Genomic DNA, 19,068 nt, shown 5'->3' on the forward strand with positions numbered 1-19,068 from the left:
TGGAAATAGCATACTCACTGGATAGACTGGATCTTGTTGTCAGTCGTGTGATATTTTCAACAGGCATGGGAGAAAATAGAGTCTAGTATGGGGATAACTAAATCTTAACAGTTGCTGAAAGAACAACTTACTCTCTGACCTCTTTGGGATGAAAAATTATCTATTCACTTGACAAGCACACATGACAAATGCCAAATGCCCTGTATATCTTATGTTATATGAAATTAAAGATGTGGTACTGTTTGCATTATGGTGATAATTTCTTTAACAATTATTTTTATTATCAAATATTTCAAATTTTTAAAAATGGTAGAGCATATAATGAACCCCTGGGTATATACTACCGGCTTAAGAAATGAAACATTACAAATGTAATTGAAACCCCCCTGTGTTCTCATTTCTCAATTCCCCTGTTTCATAGAACTCAAGGTAATCACACTGAATTTGTTGTTATTTATTCACATGGGGTGCATTCTTCAGGGTTACTTCCTCAGGCCAAGTTAAAACAGCCAGTCTTCTATCAATCTTCAGAGTTAATTATTCCCTTTGTGCCTTTGAGTAGAATTTATGAAGTGGCAAGGTTTAATGATATTAGAATTAGGTTCTACTTCTTAAATTAAATCCAAAAGCTGGGAAATACCATTTTAAGGCCACAACAACTGTGAAATGTAATGTTCTTTAAAAAAAAAATCAAGTCAAGGATATTTAGAAACATGTGAAAAAAGACTTTACAGATGTGGAAAGAATTCCAGATTTGAGTTTCAGTAATATGGAAAACTATACATAAAAACTCTCCTGCTAGATAAACTGGAAATGCTGGGAAAAAATACATGAACTTATAATGCTTAGCTGAGCTCATATAAAAGAAAAATATCCAGATGCCAGGAATAATGAAGCAACTGAAAACCGGACTGGCACATGAGTAGTCTATCCTGTGTTTGCCTCGATGGTGGGTGGTGAGTAGGAGTTGTCATCTAGGAGTTTGATTTTTCAGGGAATGCGAAAAAGAAAAAACATAGGAGATGAGAACTTAACTCTTGCAATGTGGCATACTGAAACTAAGATCTCTGTATAAAACTCGAAGAGCTAAACTCTCTGGCCACCAGCAAAAGAAGACAATAGACAATAGTGAAACTGGTTCTTCTATGCTTGGGCTCTAGGTGGGGAAAAGAAATCTCTTGAGAATCCATAATATGAGCCTGAACTCATACAGGATTGAAATTATCTCAAATGTGGCCTAGAAAGCCACAAGTCAAGAAATTACAAAGAAATAGGTCCCAAGCCAGGGATCTCTATAGAGTACATGCAGAAGTAAACCCAAAACTATTCTGAAAGACAATTCTTAACCCAGGCTGCACAGGAGTTTTACAGACAAAGCCCTGCTGAAGATAAGCTCACAATGCAAGGTTTAAAACAAAAGAGAAAACAATCCACACTGGGTGGAAAAACCCATAGAAATACCCAAGAAATTCACATAATGAAAGTGTCTTACAGAGATTACTAAATAATTATGACAAAAAGAATTATCACATATTTTCACTAATGAGTCTAAAATCTAAAAATTTGATAACTACTACAAATTCTGAATTCCTTAATATACACAAAAATAAAAAATGGAGAGCCGCTGTTAAGAGAAGGATTAATAACTGCACTTTTGGGGACGATCAAGGCAAAATCAGAAATAGAAAACATTGAATTATTTGCCACTGGCTTGCATTGGCACCGTGTAATAATAAATATAAAGTTGTAAATGCACATTATAGCTACTGCAGGAAAACACCTCCTCTCAGAAATGTGTAAACTGATGCTCTTTCATCAAAAGGGCCTATAAAAACACAGATGTAGAGCAAGTTACTACCCTATATAGCATCTAGAGGATGTTGCTCTACACACCAAAGCTCACGTGATAGTTTTAAAGTTAGGGGTGGCAGTGGTAAAGAAATAGGATATATTCATCTTTACATGTTTTCTTATATATATTTGTAATGCCTTATAGATTAATGATCAATATATTCACCACTGTTCCATTACTTATTCTTCTGAGGCTCCCATGTAATAGACACCTATATAAATATCTTAGCATGATATTCATATCTGTTAATTAACTTTAACATAAACTTGAAATTTCTGCTCACTTACACATAAGCAGTGAATGAGTTCTGTCTATTGTATTGTATATATCCAGTCATTCCTTGCCACTTCCACTGCCACACCCCTGTTTGGGTTGGCTGGTCATCACATCACACATGGATTTTTCCTTTCGTTATCAAATATTTTATTGCAAGCTTACTATGTATCAGGTACTATTGTCCTAAGTGCTACCTTATTAAAAGAATTTCAGTCCCTACCTTTATTGTCTCTAGTGCTTGCTGCTCCATTTGAATCTTGTTGACTTAACCTTCTTAAAAGACGTATTGTTCACCTGTTTAAAACCCTTTAATGAAAATAATAACAATAAAAAAATAAAAATCCTTCAATGGTTCCCTGGAACTTAGAAGATACAAACAGAAATTTTTACTTTGATACTAAAAGACTCTCCAAAATCTGGCCTCAAACTACCTTTCTAAAGTTTTCTGTCACCTAGATGTTTACTTGTATTGGTTTGGGAGGCAGTGTCTTCCAAATAAGCCATATCAATTTTTATCTCATCAGAGTCAGACTGAGTAAAAAACAAAACCTAATTATATTTTGTTTACAGAAAACATATAATAAATACAGGAATGCAAAAGGGTAGCAAATAAAAGAATGGAAAAAAACATAGCATTCAAACATTAATCAAAAGAAACTAGTATAGTTTTATTAAATCAGACAAAGTAGATTTTATAGCAGAAAACACGACTATAGATTTTAAAAAGTACACTTTAAAATAAGCATACTTCATAAGTATAATTCATAAATACTTCATAATTTCTGGTTTGATCTGCCAGAAAGATACAATAATTCTAAATATGTATGTACTTACAAATATGGCCTCAAAACATATAAAGAGACAATTGACAGAATTATAAGGAAAAGCAGACATATCCACAATCATATGGAAGAGTTTCATACAACTTTCTTATTAACCGATAGACCAAGCAGACACAAAAATCAGTAGTATTAAAATATTGGATGATACACTAAAAAACCTAATTACTTGACATACATAGAACACTGCACCCCAAAACTCAAGGGTAAATACTATTTTCATGAAACATTAATAAAAATTGAGCATATGCTAGGATATTAAAGCAAGTTTCAACAAATTTCAAAAAATGTTCCCTGACCACAGAGCAATTATTCTGTAAATCAATGATAAAAGGATACCTTGACAATCTCTATATATTTAAGGAGAAAATTAAGCAACATGCTTCTAAATAAACTGTGGGTCAAAAAAAGCCATTCTTATAGAAATTAGAAAATATTGTAACTGAATAATTATGAATAATTAAGTGTCAAAACATATAAGATAAACTAGAGCTGCACTTGGAGGAAACTTTACAGCCTTTAAGTATATATTTTAGAAAAGAATGCTAAAAATCATTAATCTAAGTATCCATTTCAAAATGTTAGAAAAATAAGGCAAGTTAAGCCCAAAGAAAATAGAAGAAAATAATGAAGAGCGTGCAGCCATAAAAAATAACCAAACCATGTACTTTTCAGCAACATGGATGCAGCTGGAAGCCATTACCCTAAGCAAATTAAGGCAGAGATAGAAAACCAAATACTGCATGTTCTCACTTAGAAGTGGGAGCTAAACACTGGATTCACATGAACACGAAGACAGTAACAATAAACACTGGATTCCAAACGCGGGGAAGGAGGGAGGAATGCAAGGGTTGAAGAACCACCTATTGAGTATTATGTTTATGTCCTGGGTGACGGAATCACTAGGAGCCCCAACCTCAGCATCATGCAATATACCTATGTAACAAACCTACACATGGCCCTCTTCAATATAAACTAATAATTATAATAAGCAGAAATTAATACAATAAAATAAATATATGCAACAGAAGGGATCAATAAACCCACAAGTTTGTTCTTAGAAAAGACCAAAAGAATGGATAAGGTTTTGATGAGATTGATAAAGAGGAAAAAAGAGAAGTCACAAATAACCAATATCAGGAACGATGAGGAGTCTAACACTACATATTCTACAGACATTATAAAGATCATAAAATGATAATATAAATAAATTTATGCCAATAATTTTGAAAATGTATAGGAAATGGATAAACTCTCAGAAAAATATAAATTCCAAAACTTACACAAGAAGATGTACAAAAATCTAAATAGTTTTCTATATAGATATATCAATTCAATCTATGTCTTCATCAGTGAATTTTACAAATAATTTAAGAAATTATTCTAATCTCACACAAATTTTTCCAGAAAATAGAAAAAAATTTAAAACGTTTTTTATTTTTTGAGGCCAAACTGATCTCAATACAAAAATGTGACAAGAAAAATACAAAAAAAGGAATATCACAGGTCAATCTCACTCATAATGCAAAAATCCTGTGATACACATAGATTAAAAAATTCCTCAGCAAATTATTAGCAAACAAAATTAAGTGATTCCCACAAGAGGATACTGCCCATAACAAAGCTGGATTTATTCCAGGATCGATAGTTGATTTAACATTCAAATATCAACCAATATAATTCAACATAATAATAAAGGGAAACGTGGTAATTTCAGTAGATGCAAGGAAAGTTTTGTATACTCGATATTCGTTCATGATTAACAAGCAGACAGATATTTGGTAAACTAGGAAATAGCATTAATTTGATTAAGGATTTCTCCAAAATACCTAAGCAAACATCACACAAAATCATGAAATCCTGAAAATTTTCACATTGTGATCAGAAACAAGAATGGCTGCTTAATACGACATCTCAGATTTCTATTTAATACCTTACTGCGGGGCCTAGCGAGTACAATAAGAAAATAAAATAAATAAAAGACACGAGAAAAGAAAAAGAAGGAACAACATAGCCTTTATTTACAGATGTAAAAATTTAAATTATTCTAATTAAACAATAAGTTAAAGATTGCCAATACAAAGTCAAGACACAAAAATAAATTTTATTTCCACTTATCAAAACAAATTTGTAAAAGCACTATTTATAATAGCATCAAAATTATCAAATTCCTAGGAATAAATCTACAAAAGTCACATAAAATATCTCTCTAGAAAACAATAAAACATTATTGAAAGATTCAAACACATGGAATATTCTATGAATTAAAAGACTCAATATTGTAAAAGTATCATTTTTCCTCAGATTGATCTATAGTATAGGGTCAAATAATCCCAATAAAAATTCTGTCACGTTGTGTGTGTACATGTGTGGGCAACATGTATGCTGATTTAAAGGCCAAGAATAGCTGAGACACTATTAAGAAAGAACAAGCTGAGAGAACTTGATCTACCAGTCATTAGAATGTATTACGATTCAACACTAATTAAGATAGTGTAGTCTTGATGATTGGAGCTTCCTACTCGGTTCAAACAAATCGATAAAGAGGTTCAAACAAATTGAACCGAGTAGGAAGCTCAAATACATATCACACATACATGGATACTTGATTTCAAATAAATAAGGCATTACAGAACAATGGGAGATGGAACTTCAGCAAATGGTACTGAGTCAATTGACTATCCATAGATGGGGAAAAACATGAAATTTAACCCATATCATCTAAGGTGAATTGCAGATATAACCTGTTCAACAAACCTTCTAGAATATAATACAGGAGAATATCTTCAGGATGTTCAGGTTGAAAACAATTTTTTAGCACACAAAAAACACAAAACATTATAAAAAGACCAATAAATTGGTTTACATTAAAAGTAAGAATTTCTGTTCATCTAAAGATCTTTCTTTTTCACTTTATTGAGATATAATGACAAAATAAAAATTGTATATATTCAAGGTAAACAATGTGATGTTTTGATATACATATATGTTGTGAAATGATTACCACAATCAAGTTACTTAATACATCCATCACCTCATATACAGTGTGTTTGTGGTGAGAATACTAAAAGATCTCATCTTTAAAACAATGAAAATTCAACCCACAAGAGTGGAAAAGGATACTGACTACAAACTGACAAAGAGTTTATATTCAGAATATATGAAGCACTTTTATAAATCAATAAAGTAAAGACTTTTAAAATATGAGTGAAAGAAAATGATATTTCACAAAAGAGGCTATCTAAATTGCCAACAAACATATGAAAAGTGGCTTGACTTCATTAGTTATCAGGGAAAAGAAAATTAAAACTACAAAAAGTTAATATTATACTCACAAAAATTGATAGAATTAAAAAGAAAAACAATACTAAAGATTGGTGAAAATGTGGAGAAACAGCAACTTTTATACCCGGCTGTTGAAATGTGAATGGGGTACATCCACTTTGGAAAATGAGTTAGCAATATCCACAAAACATGAGCATATCTATCTATCTGTCTATCAATCGATCTAACTATATGTGTATCTAACAGAAATGCACATGCAATATGAGTCAAAAGACAGGTACTAGAATTTTATATCACCATTATTTGTAATAACAACTCCAATTACAAACAAGTAGAAGGGTAAATATATGCAATAGTAAATGAACAAACTATATTTACAGGAAGTAACTTGAATATATATTACAAAAATCATGCTGAATAAAAGAAATCCAACACAAAAAAACATATTTTGTACATATGCACCTAATGTTTATTATGTTAAACACTGGTGAAACTAAACAACAGCATTTAATTCAGGATACGGGTTAATCTTGGAGAGGATAAAGGAAATAGTGGTTGAGAGGGGACACAAAGAGGGCTTCCAGGGTACTGATGTGCTCTAGTCTTTGCCAGGTGCAATGACTAAATTCATTGAGCTGGTGTTTGGTGCTCTGTATATATATTATGCTACATACATACACACACACACACTTAAAAGGAAAATAGACTGACAAAATCAGCCAAGGATTACAGTAGACAGGACTCACATAATTCCTCTGCTACCAAGTTACTTCGTTTTAGTTTGCAAGTAATAAAGAGAAAATTATTCATATACAGAATCTTTTCATTAAAATAATATTTCCTCTTATTATAATTGCTAACTCTGCAAAGAGCATATGGAAAATGATTAGTATTATTTAAAATGGGAAACTGTGCTTACACTATATTCTTGATTCTTCCATATCACTAGTATATTTCATGCTTCAATAGACACACCATAAAAAAGGATTATAGTATAAATAATATTGTTTCAAACACTTCTTCAGTTTTAAAAGAAAACTTTCTTATTTTGAATCCAAAAAAAAAGTAATTTGACTTGAGAGAGTATGAATTGGACCCAAAGGAATCAAATTGTGTTCCTACTAATGATGTTTTTGTTTCAACACACAACATGCCATATTTCAAAAACTCAAAATTTTTTTTTAACTCAAATGTTTTTGTGATGACCACTTGAGAGACTTATTTGGAGCTGTGTACAATTTCTGATGGTCTCGCTTACAAGTGAATTTTTCTAAGAATTTCATTTATTATCTAAATTTCTGGAATGGGGAAAGGAAACCTGGAATAATGGATCAAAACTGGGTGGACATTTCTATGATTCCACAAGTATCATCCTCTAGAGAATGTCCTTTAGAAGAGCATCAATTTCCACCCACCTTTTTATCCCAGGCAAACTTCTGATCGCCTTCTCCATGCTCCAACCACAGATAATTTATATACGACAAATATTAACTAAATAGTTTGATTTACACAACATTATTGCCTCAAAAAATGTAGTTGTTATTCCAGAGTCTCTTTCACAACATATAATAATGGGTGGTGTGTGATAGGCCACCCTTACTGCCCCTTTTCTCCTCCAATGCTTTAGTATAGCATATATAATATATACAAATTTTCTAAGGGTCTGGTTATAAAATGACAGCTCCTCTATATATAACAGGGTAAGATAAACTTCACCTTGCTCTACTCTTCTTTTCTTCCCATATCATTAATTCTATTACTCGTGTTAACACCATGCTGTAGTGCAGTCTGAATATAACCTTCACATTCCACACTTGTTTTCCATGCCTAAAATACCCTCTTGTGTTATTTATCTGTACTTAAATCTGCACGTTGTTCTGGAACCAGAATGTAAACTTAAGAACACTTCTTCCCCACTCCTGATGATTCCCAACTGGAAGGAAGCTCAATTTCTTTGCCCTGAGCCTCTCTCACCCCTTCACCTCATCCCTGAGGAGTAAAATTATCTAATATGAAAGTATGGAAAGAAAAACAGAGAATACATGGCTCAGCACTACCCTCCTTCTAGGAAGCTTCCTGCCCTAGTCAATGCAACCAGCTATAACGTGATTCTCAGGAATTCATTATTAGAAGCCCATCTTGGCTAAGACTTAAAAATATGCCCAACAATGTGTTGTCTATTAGGAAGGAAGGTAATATTTTGGCCTTCATCTTCACTATTTATTTCATTTCTCAACTTGTACGGAACCTAGGAAGGGGGTCTCTTCATATATCTCTACATACATAAATTTCTATCTTTCCCATAAGAACCTTACTGACTACACTGGGCACTGGTAATATCTGTCCTTATTAAAATAAAATAATACTTATTATCTGTTTCACTCACTGTCACCTTACATTGAGTATGTGTAAATGTCTCTGTGTGTTCCTAGCCATCTCATAAGCTAGACTCTAAGTTCTTTCTGAGTAGAGAATATGTTTTCTACTTATGTATGTTCTACACAGGACTTAAGAAATTCAATAATACACATTGATTGTTTGAAAAAAGCTGCAATGTTTTCCTCCTGGAACTATACGTAATACAATTGATCACAGGGTTGTAAACATTTTGTTTATTTGATAGGGATGAGCAATAATTTTATATTATTTTTAATAATTAAAAATGGACACTTTTGATCATTCCCCTTTTAAGTAAATATTTATAAACTGTATTGCAGCTGGGCATGGTGGCTCATGCCTGTAATCTCAACTACTTAGGAGGCCGAGGTAGGAGAATCGCTTGAGCCCAGGAGTTCAAGACCAGCCTGGGCAACATAGTGAGACTCCATCTCTAAAGAAAATTTAAAAATTATGTGGTCATGGTGGTTTGCACCTGTAGTCCCAGCCACTTGGGAGGATCCCTTTAGCCCAGTAGTTTGAGCCTGTGGTGAGCTAGGGTCATCCCACTGCTTGCAGCCTAGGTGACAAAGTGAGGCTCTATCTCCAAAAAAAAAATAGACAGGAAAAAAAGAATAAAAAATGGTTCTAGCAGAGTGGCTCAGAACTAAAGTTAGATACAGTAAGAATTGCTAGAGTGTCCTTTTAGCATGCTGCTCAGTGCCTATTTCTGGGAAGGAGCATGTGTCTTAAATAATTTACAGGGTTGCTCATAATCTATTCCAGATTGCAACATTAGCAAGTTTTATCGGGTATTCTTTGATCTTACTAAAAAGTAAGATTGAAAACTCAAGAAATAAAGGGTTTTGGGGTTTTCTTTGAATATTAAATTATAAACTTTTTTTTTCCTTCAACTATTATTTTCAGTTCCAGTGTACCTGTGCAGGATGTGGAGGTTTGTTACATAAGTAAATGTGTGCCACAGTGGTTTACTGCACAGATAATCCCATCACACAGGTATTAAGCCAAGCATCCATTAGCTATTCTTCCTGATGCTCTCCCCCTGCCCCTCTACAGGTGCCCAGTGTGTGTTGTTCCCCCTACCATGTGTCCGTGCTCTCATTGATCAACTCCCACTTGTAAGTGAGAATATGTGGTGTTTGGTTTAGTGTTCCTGCATTAGTTTGCTGAGGATAATGGCTTCCAACTCCATCCATGTCCCTGCAAAGGACATGATCTTGCTCCTTTTTATAACTGCATGGTATTCCATGGTGATTATGTACCATATTTTCTTTATCCAGTCTATTATTGATGGGTATTTAAGTTGATTCAATGTCTTTGCTATTGTAAATAGTGCTACAATTAACATATGTGTGCATGTATCTTTATAATAGAATTATTTATATTCCTTTGGATATATACCCAGTATTGAGATTGCTGAGTCAAATGGTATTTATGCCTCTAGGTCTTTGAGGAATCGCCACATTGTTATGGGATATGATAAAGTTTCTTTTCAAATAATCGGATCAATCTTTTATTCTTTAATTCATAGTTACACCCACCCTTTTTCCTTTTTCTCCTTTTATCTTTTTTGCCTTTGTTAGACGCCCAGACATGCCATAGTACCAGGCATTATCAGTACCAGCTCACATTCCTTTCCTTATTTGGAAAGAGGACTAACTTTCTAGCTCATTACAGACACCGCTTCCCCTTCCTCTTCACTTTCTTTTACGTTCCCACCTTATCTAAAAAAAATTCAAATGTTTAGCCAACCGAGATTAGTTTAGATTGTACAACCCGACCCTGGCCAATGGGGAAAGGGTACAGGGGCATGACTTGCATCAGGAATAAAGGCTCTCGTGCCCTTTGTTCAGATGTGCTGTCATGGCGACTGGCCAAGGCAGCACCCCTCTGGGCAGAAGTAAAATTGCTTTGCTAAGAATCCTTTGTTCGAGTGTTCAATTTCTTTAGGATTTTGAACGTTATTCCTAACATTGTCTTCCACAATGGTTGAACTAATTTACACTCCCAACAGTGTAAAAATGTTCCTTTTTCTCCACAACCTCAGCAGCATCTGTTGCTTTTTGACTTTTTAATAATAGCCATTCTGATTGGCATGAAATGGTATCTCACTGTGGTTTTGATTTGCATTTCTCTAATGATCAGTGATGTTGAGATTTTTTCATGTTTTTTGGCTGCATGTATGTCTTCTTTTGAAAACTGTCTGTTCATACTTTTTGCCCACTTTTTAATGGGGTTGTTTGTTTTTTCTTGTAAATTTAAGTTCCTTGTTGATTCTGGATATTAGACCTTTCATAGATAGATAGATAGATAGATAGATAGATAGATAGATAGATAGATAGATAGCAAAAATTTTCTCCCATTCTGTAGGTTGTCTGTTCACTCTTATGATCGTTTCTTTTGCTGTGCAGAAGCTCTTTAGTTTAATTAGATCCCGTTTGTCAATTTTTGCTTTTGTTGTGATTGCTTTTGGCATTTTTGTCATGAAATCTTTGCCCATACCTATATCCTGAATGGTATTATCTAGATTTTCTTCTAGGGTTTTAATAGTTTTGGGTTTTACATTTAAGTCTTTAATCCATCTTGAGTTAATTTGTGTATAAGGTGTAAGGACAAAGTCCAGTTTCAATTTTCAGCATATGGCAAGTCAGTTTTCCTAGCACCATTTATTAAATAGGGAACCCTTTCCCCATTGCTTGTTTTCATCAGGTTTATCAAAGATCAGATGGCTGTAGGTGTGCGGTCTTATTTCTGGGTTCTATATTTTGTTCCATTGGTCTATGTGTCTGTTCTTGTAGCACTACCATGCTGTTTTGGTTACTGTAGCCTTGTAGTATAGTTTGAAGTCCAGTAGCATGATGCCTCCAGCTTTGCTCTTTTTGCTTAGGATTATCTTGGCTATATGAGCTCTTTATTGGTTCCATATGAATTTTTAAATAGTTTCTTCTAATTCTATAAAGAATGTCAATGGTAGTTTAATGAGAATAGCATTGAATCTATAAAATACTTTGGGCAGTATGGCCATTTTCACAATATTACTTATTCTTATTCATGAGTATAGAATGTTTTTCCATTTGTGTCCTCTCTGATTTCCTTGAGCAGTGATTTGTAGTTCTCCTTGAAGAGGTCCTTCACTTCCCTTGTTAGTTGTACTCCTAGGTATTTTATTCTCTTTGTAGCAATTGTGAATGGGAAGTTAATTAATGATTTGGCTGTCTGCTTGCCTGTTGTTGGTGTATAGGAATGCTTGTGACTTTTGCACATTTATTTTGTATCCTGAGACTTTGCTGACATTGCTTATCAGCTTAAGAATCTTTTGGGCTGAGACAATGAGGTTTTCTAGATAAAGAATCATGTTATCTGCAAACAAAGACAATTTGACTTCCTCTCTTCCTATTTGAATACCCTTTATTTCTTTCTCTTGCCTGATTGCCCTGGCCAAAACTTCCAATACTATGGTGAATAGAAGTGGTGAGAGAGGGCATCCTTGTTTGTGTTGGTTTTCAAGGGGAGTGTTTTCAGCTTTTACCCATTCAGTATGATATTGGCTGTGGGTTTGTCATAAATGGAATAGCAGTTACTTTATTTTATTTTTTATTTTTTTTATTTTTTTGAGATGGAGTCTTGCTCTGTCACCCACGCTGGAGTGCAGTGGCGCAATCTTGGCTCACCGCAACCTCCGTCTTCCAGGTTCAAGCAATTCTCCTGCCTCTGCCTCCCAAATAGCTGGGATTACAGGTGTGTGTCACCACACACAGCTTTCTTTTTTTTAGTAGAGACTGGGTTTTTTTTGTTTTTTTCAGTAGAGACTGGGTTTCACCATGCTGCCAGGCTGGTCTTGAATTTCTGACCTGGTGATCCACTTGCCTCGGCCTCCCAAAGTGCTGGGATTACAGGCGTGAGCCACCGCACCCGGCCAGCAGCTACTTTTTACTGAATACTTACTATTTGCCAGGCACTGCGCTAAGTGCTTACAGTTGTTATCTCACTCAGTCCTCTGAGGTATATTGCTACTATTTCCAGTTTGCAAATGAGGATGCCAAGGCTTAGAGAGGCTATGCGTGGCAGATATTATTCACTGTCTGCCAAATACCCATGCTGCCTTCTTCCTTGCATAAAAAAATACTGTTTGTCTGTTTGTTTTCAAGTAGGCTATGTGTTTAGCCCCAGAAAACAGTGATTTGCCTAAGTCAACAATGACAATCCTGTTCCCTGATTTTCAGACACATTTGCTTCCTTCTAGATGGAGGTGGTTGTGTGACCCAGTTCTTACCAATGAGACATAAGAAGTATGCTGAATATTTCCAGGTTCCGGAAACGTTTTCCTTCCTGTCAAGAGGACAGATGTGGCCAGTGTCACTCTTCTCCTTTCTTTCTCTCTCAAGTGCCAATGTGATAGTTACATCAACTATCTTTGGACCATGACATAATGATCTAAAAATTATCAGAAAGCCTCTAGGAGACTGCTGGACCAATGAAGTAACCACAGACCTCCAGATTTTTTAATATATGGGAAATATAGAAACTTACTTAAGTCAATGTAGTAGGAGTTTCTGTTATTGATAGCTAAATGCAATCCCAACAGTGATTTTGTGAAAATGAGATATGAGAAAGGATTTGTTAGTGAACGATTTTATTTAAAAATAAGTATTGGGTCAGAGGTAGTGACTCATGCCTGTAATCCCAGCACTTTGGGAGGCCGAGGAGGGTAGACCATGAGGTCAGGAGTTCGAGACCATCCTGGCTAACACGGTGAAACCCCGTCTCTACTAAAAATACAAAAACTTAGCCAGGCATGGTGGCAAGCAACTGTAGTCCCAGCTACTCAGGAGGCTGAGGCAGGAGAATTGCTTGAACCTGGGAGGTGGAGGCTGCAGTGAGCCAAGATCGTGCCACTACACTCCAGCCTGGGCAACAGAGTGAGAATCCATTCCAAAATAAATAAATGAAATAAAAACAAATAAAAATAATTATTTACTGCACGCCTACTAGATGCTGAGAATTGTAATAAAACAAATATAGAAGATAAATAAGACTAATACCTTGCCTTCAAGAGTTAACAGTATACACAGTAAAATATTCATAAATTAAAACAAGTTGAGCATCCCAAAGCAGAAAATCTGAAATCCAAAATGCTTCAAAATCTGAAACTTTTTGAGCGCCAACATGATGCTCAAAGGTAATGTTCATTGGAGCATTTCAGATTTTGGATTTTTGGATAAGGTATACTCAACCTGCATAGTACTGGCGGATTACACAAATGCTGAAGAGATATAGAATAAAAAAAAATAAAATATACAGGATTAAAGTCAGGCAAGTAAACGCTCCCAGGGAGTGACTTTTGAGTGACATAAACTGGTAGAAAAGTGACAAAATTACAGGCCATCAGATGCTACACATTAAAAAGTAAAAGAATGAGGGAGTTATGTGGTTAAAATAGACAACTGTATTTGCTTGGCTGCAGCAAAAAGGCTGAGAATAATGAAAAACAGTTTTTGAAAAGTCAGGAAAGGTATATGGGCTTGAAGGGATGCCAGAGGACTTTGTATTTACTTACATAGGTTAATTTATGTAGGTAATATGGAATTAGTACTGATATCAATAATTACAGAATGCCATAGGATGGAATATCATTTGGATAACTATTTTAGCATAAACTAAAGGCTAGTGGTCCAGCTAGGAGCTTCCTGCAATTGACCTAGAATGATGTGAAAGGGGTGAAACTAAAAGTGATAATGTGGAGAAAATATCTGCAGGACTCAGAGTTACTGAGTATCAACAGAAGGAGGGGAGTCAAAATTACACCCAGTTACCAATCTAGCAACTAAAAATTTCAAGACAGAAATAAATTTTGTTCTAAACTGCCCAGAGAACTTCGAAGAAAATTTCTGAAGAATAGGTTATTTGCATATTCTATTAGTTGCTGAATGCTACTCTAAAAAAAATAGGCACTATTTTTTAATAAACAGTAAAATCCCTTTCCCTTGTCTTTGGTAAACACCTGAATGTGTTATAACTTAGTAGCTGATGGCTTGTTATCCTCCTTTTGCCAAGGCTACTCTCTATTTGATTTTGTCTCCATATCCATTTAACATGTGATTGTTATAAATTTCAACAGTTGAAAAACAAATAGCTGGCTGAACTCTCTGCTTCAGTCTTTTAGATACTTTGCTTCTTGGTAAGTGATCAGTATTTTGATATTGTTGTAGTAATAACAGGAAATGATCTGTTAAAATCTGGATCTCTAGCCACAGACGAATGCCAGCGTAAAGAGGAGAGCTAGTCTAAGAATAAAATCTATGAAAAACAGTTTGGGCCATTATTTCTGGGACCACAGGGAGAGAACCGTAATTTGCCCTCAACATTGAAAAAGTGAATACATAGTGGAAGAACATCTTATAGTGATCACTGAACTGCATCAGTGGAAAGCTCATGGCTACAAACTCAGTAATCAAAATAATTGAGGTGGCAAATGCTAGTGCTTCAAACATAATAATGTGAAATACCATTTCCTGAAATAAAAATTCACTCAAAATGTTTCACAAGAATACAGAACAATTTTAAATTGGTCCGATTATAATTTTGCTTCTGTTTGCAAAATAGCAAGCTGGTTCTACTCAGCAGAAAAGACAAGAGGGACACTTAATGGTCGTGGAGGTAATCATGGAATATATAATATTAAAAAATAGATTGGTTAATAGTAGTAAAAAATAACCTTAACTTTTCACATAAAATTGCCATGGATTATAGACATTCTCTTAGATTTTATAGTGGGGAGTTTTCTAATTATTAGACTTAAGATTTTTCCTGTTGATAGGATAAATCATGATCATGAACAATTAATAAACTGATCTGTGAGGCTTTCTTTCTCATCATCTCCCTCTCTCCAAGGCTTTCTGGATAAAACTGCACAAAAACAATCCCAACTAAATGGCAGACCATGAAACACAGGCAGCTTCCTTGTAGAAGACTGGTAAACAGCCTTGTATTGCAAAAACTTCCAAATACCATACTCCAGGGAGTCATAGTAGAAGACTGGAAGGCCAAAATAATATGGGCAAAAGAAGATAATCCTGGTTTTAAAAGATCTGCAAAGCAAAAATATTCACATATAACCATAACTACATTAATTATATTCCCTGTTTTATGTAACATATTTTGCAAATTTTATCTCTTTAAAAAGCTAATTGATGAATTAAAATAACCTAGAATTCACTTAAAAATAAAATATAATAAATATTTTACTAAGAATTTTATAGCAGTAACAATTTTCTAAAACACTAGATAAGTTATCAAGTATTTCATATATTTCACTGATAAAAATTTATATTGTAATATATTAATTTCTACTAAATTACTAGTCATAATGACTAAAGGAGCAGAAGGCATGGTTGCTAAAATTACTTTTCAAGATTTGTCAGTGTTTTAGTCATTGAACACTTTCAAATGAGAATAAATGTACAAAACATCACTTGGTTCTGAATACAAAAATCATCTGTTTCAAATTAATTGTTGTTACTCACATAAAAACAATGATAGTCTGGATTCAAGACTAGGCTTGAGAAGCAAATAACTAGCTGATATTACAAATAGTTTTTCCAACATTCTGGCTTCTCAACAATGTCTTCTTTTTGCCCATTCAGTATGATACTGGCTGTGGGTTTGTCATAGATAGCTCTTATTATTTTGAGATACGTCCCATCAACACCTAATTTATTGAGAGTTTTTTGGATGAAGGTTGTTGAATTTTGTCAAAGGCCTTTTCTGCATCTATTGAGATAATCATATGGTTTTTGTCATTGGTTCTGTTTATATGCTGGATTGTGTTTATTGATTTGTGTATGTTGAACAAGCCTTGCATCCCAGGCATGAAGCCCACTTGATCATGGTGGATAAGCTTTTGGATGTGTGGCTGGATTCGGTTTGCCAGTATTTTATTTAGGATTTTTGCATCGATGTTCATCAGGGATATTGGTCTAAAATTCTCTTTTTTTGTTGTGTCTCTGCCAGGCTTTGGTATCAGGATAATGCTGGCCTCATAAAATAAGTTAGGGAGGATTCCCTCTTTTTCTACTGATTGGAATAGTTTCAGAAGGAATGGTATCAGCTCCTCCTTGTACCTCTGGTAGGATTCGGCTGTGAATCCATCTGGTCCTGGACTTTTTTTGGTTGGTAAGCTATTAATTATTGCCTCAATTTCAGAGTCTGTTATTGGTCTATTCAGAGATTCAACTTCTTCCTGATTTAGTCTTGGGAGGGTGTATGTGTCGAGGAATTTATCCATTTCTTCTAGATTTTCTAGTTTATTTGCGTAGAGGTGTTTTAAAAACACTAGAAAAAAACCTAGGCAATACCATTCAGGACATAGGCGTGGGCAAGGACTTCATGTCTAAAACACCAAAAGCAATAGCAACAAAAGCCAAAATTGGCAAATGGGATCTAATTAAACTAAAGAGCTTCTGCACAGCAAAAGAAACTACCATCAGAGTGAACAGGCAACCTACAGAATGGGAGAAAATTTTTGCAGTCTACTCATCTGACAAAGGGCTAATATCCAGAATCTGCAATGAACTCCAACAAATTTACAAGAAAAAAACAACCCCATCAAAAAGTGGGCAAAGGATATGAACAGACACTTCTCAAAAGAAGACATTTATGCAGCCAAAAGACACATGAAAAAAATGCTCATCACTAGCCATCAGAGAAATGCAAATCAAAACCACAATGAGATACCATCTCACACCAGCTAGAATGGTGGTCATTAAAAAGTCAGGAAACCACAGGTGCTGGAGAGGATGTGGAGAAATAGGAACACTTTTACACTGTTGGTGGGACTGTAAACTAGTTCAACCATTGTGGAAGTCAGTGTGGAGATTCCTCAGGGATCTAGAACTAGGAATACCATTTGACCCAGCCATCCCATTACTGGGTATATACCCAAAGGATTATAAATCATGCTGCTATAAAGACACATGCACACGTATGTTTATTGTGGCACTATTCACAATAGCAAAGACTTGGAACCAACCCAAATGTCCAACAATGATAGACTGGATTAAGAAAATGTGGCACATATACACCATGGAATACTATGCAGCCATAAAAAATGATGAGTTCATGTCCTTTGTAGGGACATGGATGAAGCTGGAAACCATTATTCTCAGTAAAGTATCGCAAGGACAAAAAACCAAACACCGCATATTCTCACTCATAGGTGGGAATTGAACAATGAGAACACATGGACGCAAGAAGGGGAACATCACACACCAGGGCCTGTTGTGGGGTGGGGGGAGCGGGGATGGATAGCATTAGGATATATACCGAATGTTAAATGATGAGTTACTGGGTGCAGCACACCAACATGGCACATGTATACATATGTAACTAACCTGCACATTGTGCACATGTACCCTAAAACTTAAAGTATAATAAAAAAAAAATGTCTTCTTTAGCTTCACCTCTATCTTCTTCAGCAGGAAGTAAACTTACATCTCCTCTACACTCTCATTCACTGATTAGAGAGTTCACGACTTTCTAATTTCTGGCTTGGCTGGTTAGAGACCTATTGTTTCCTCAGTAGACTGTAAGCAACTGGAAGGCAAGGTTTACATTTTCATCTTTGTTTCCTTACTATATTTATCTTAACTAAACCCAATAGATATGCACACACACCAAAACACAATTGAATGAATAAGTCCTTTCAGAGTTGTGTATTTATTAGTGTTCTGTGACTGTGTATTTTTAAATTCAACAATTTTTGTTTTTTTGTTGTTGTTGTTTTTGAGACAGGGTCTCTGTCACCCAGACTAGAGTGCAGTGGTGCAATCATAGCTCACTGCAGCCTCAACCTCCTGAGCTCAAACAATCTTCCTGCTCTCAGCCTGCTGAGTAGCTGGGACTACAGGTGCACGCCACCATGCCTGGCTAATTATTTTTTTAAATTTTTGTAGTGACAAGGTCTTGCTATGTTGCCCAGGCTGGTCTTAAACTCCTGGGCTCAAGCAATCCTCCCACCTTGGCCTCCCAAAGTGCTATTACAGCTGTGAGCCATTGCACCCAGACCCCACAATTTTTACATAAAGTTTCTAGTAATCAGCTCATAAACTGATTTTGAAAGTGTCTTATACCCAGATTATATGTGAAATTAAAATTTTTCATATAACTGCAGTTTGTCCAATACTCAAAAGCACTGACTGACTGCAAATAAATCAGTGAATTTGCTGTCATTGTTTTCTGAACCGTTAAAATGGCTTTTCCAATCTTGGTTTTTTATTCACAGGTCCTATACAGTTAAGAAATACAGTTACTTCAAATCTAGCATCTTTTAGGTGATTCTTATGTAAAACAAGTACAATAAGTTATTTTTAAAATCAGTTCTGTTGAGGTATAATTCATATACAATAAACTGTGCCTATTTAA

The 19,068-nt window shown here is 34.9% G+C and overlaps 1 protein-coding gene across 5 annotated transcripts in view; it reads right to left on the reverse strand.

The window, feature by feature from the left end:
- ANAPC10 (anaphase promoting complex subunit 10) overlaps positions 1–19,068 on the reverse strand; it is a 458,050-nt gene that overhangs the window by 327,860 nt on the left and 111,122 nt on the right. The window contains exon 5 of one of the 5 annotated variants that reach the window (XM_063603951.1): positions 2,349–2,434. The exons of the other annotated variants lie outside the window; for them this stretch is intronic. Coding sequence (XP_063460021.1) covers positions 2,360–2,434 — 75 coding nt within the window. The 3' untranslated portion in view covers positions 2,349–2,359. Of the gene's footprint in view, positions 1–2,348; positions 2,435–19,068 lie in introns of those variants that run through there. 5 annotated transcript variants of the gene reach the window in all.

Source organism: Pan paniscus, chromosome 3, assembly GCF_029289425.2.
Source record: "Pan paniscus chromosome 3, NHGRI_mPanPan1-v2.0_pri, whole genome shotgun sequence".
Classification (NCBI taxonomy): domain Eukaryota; kingdom Metazoa; phylum Chordata; class Mammalia; order Primates; family Hominidae; genus Pan; species Pan paniscus.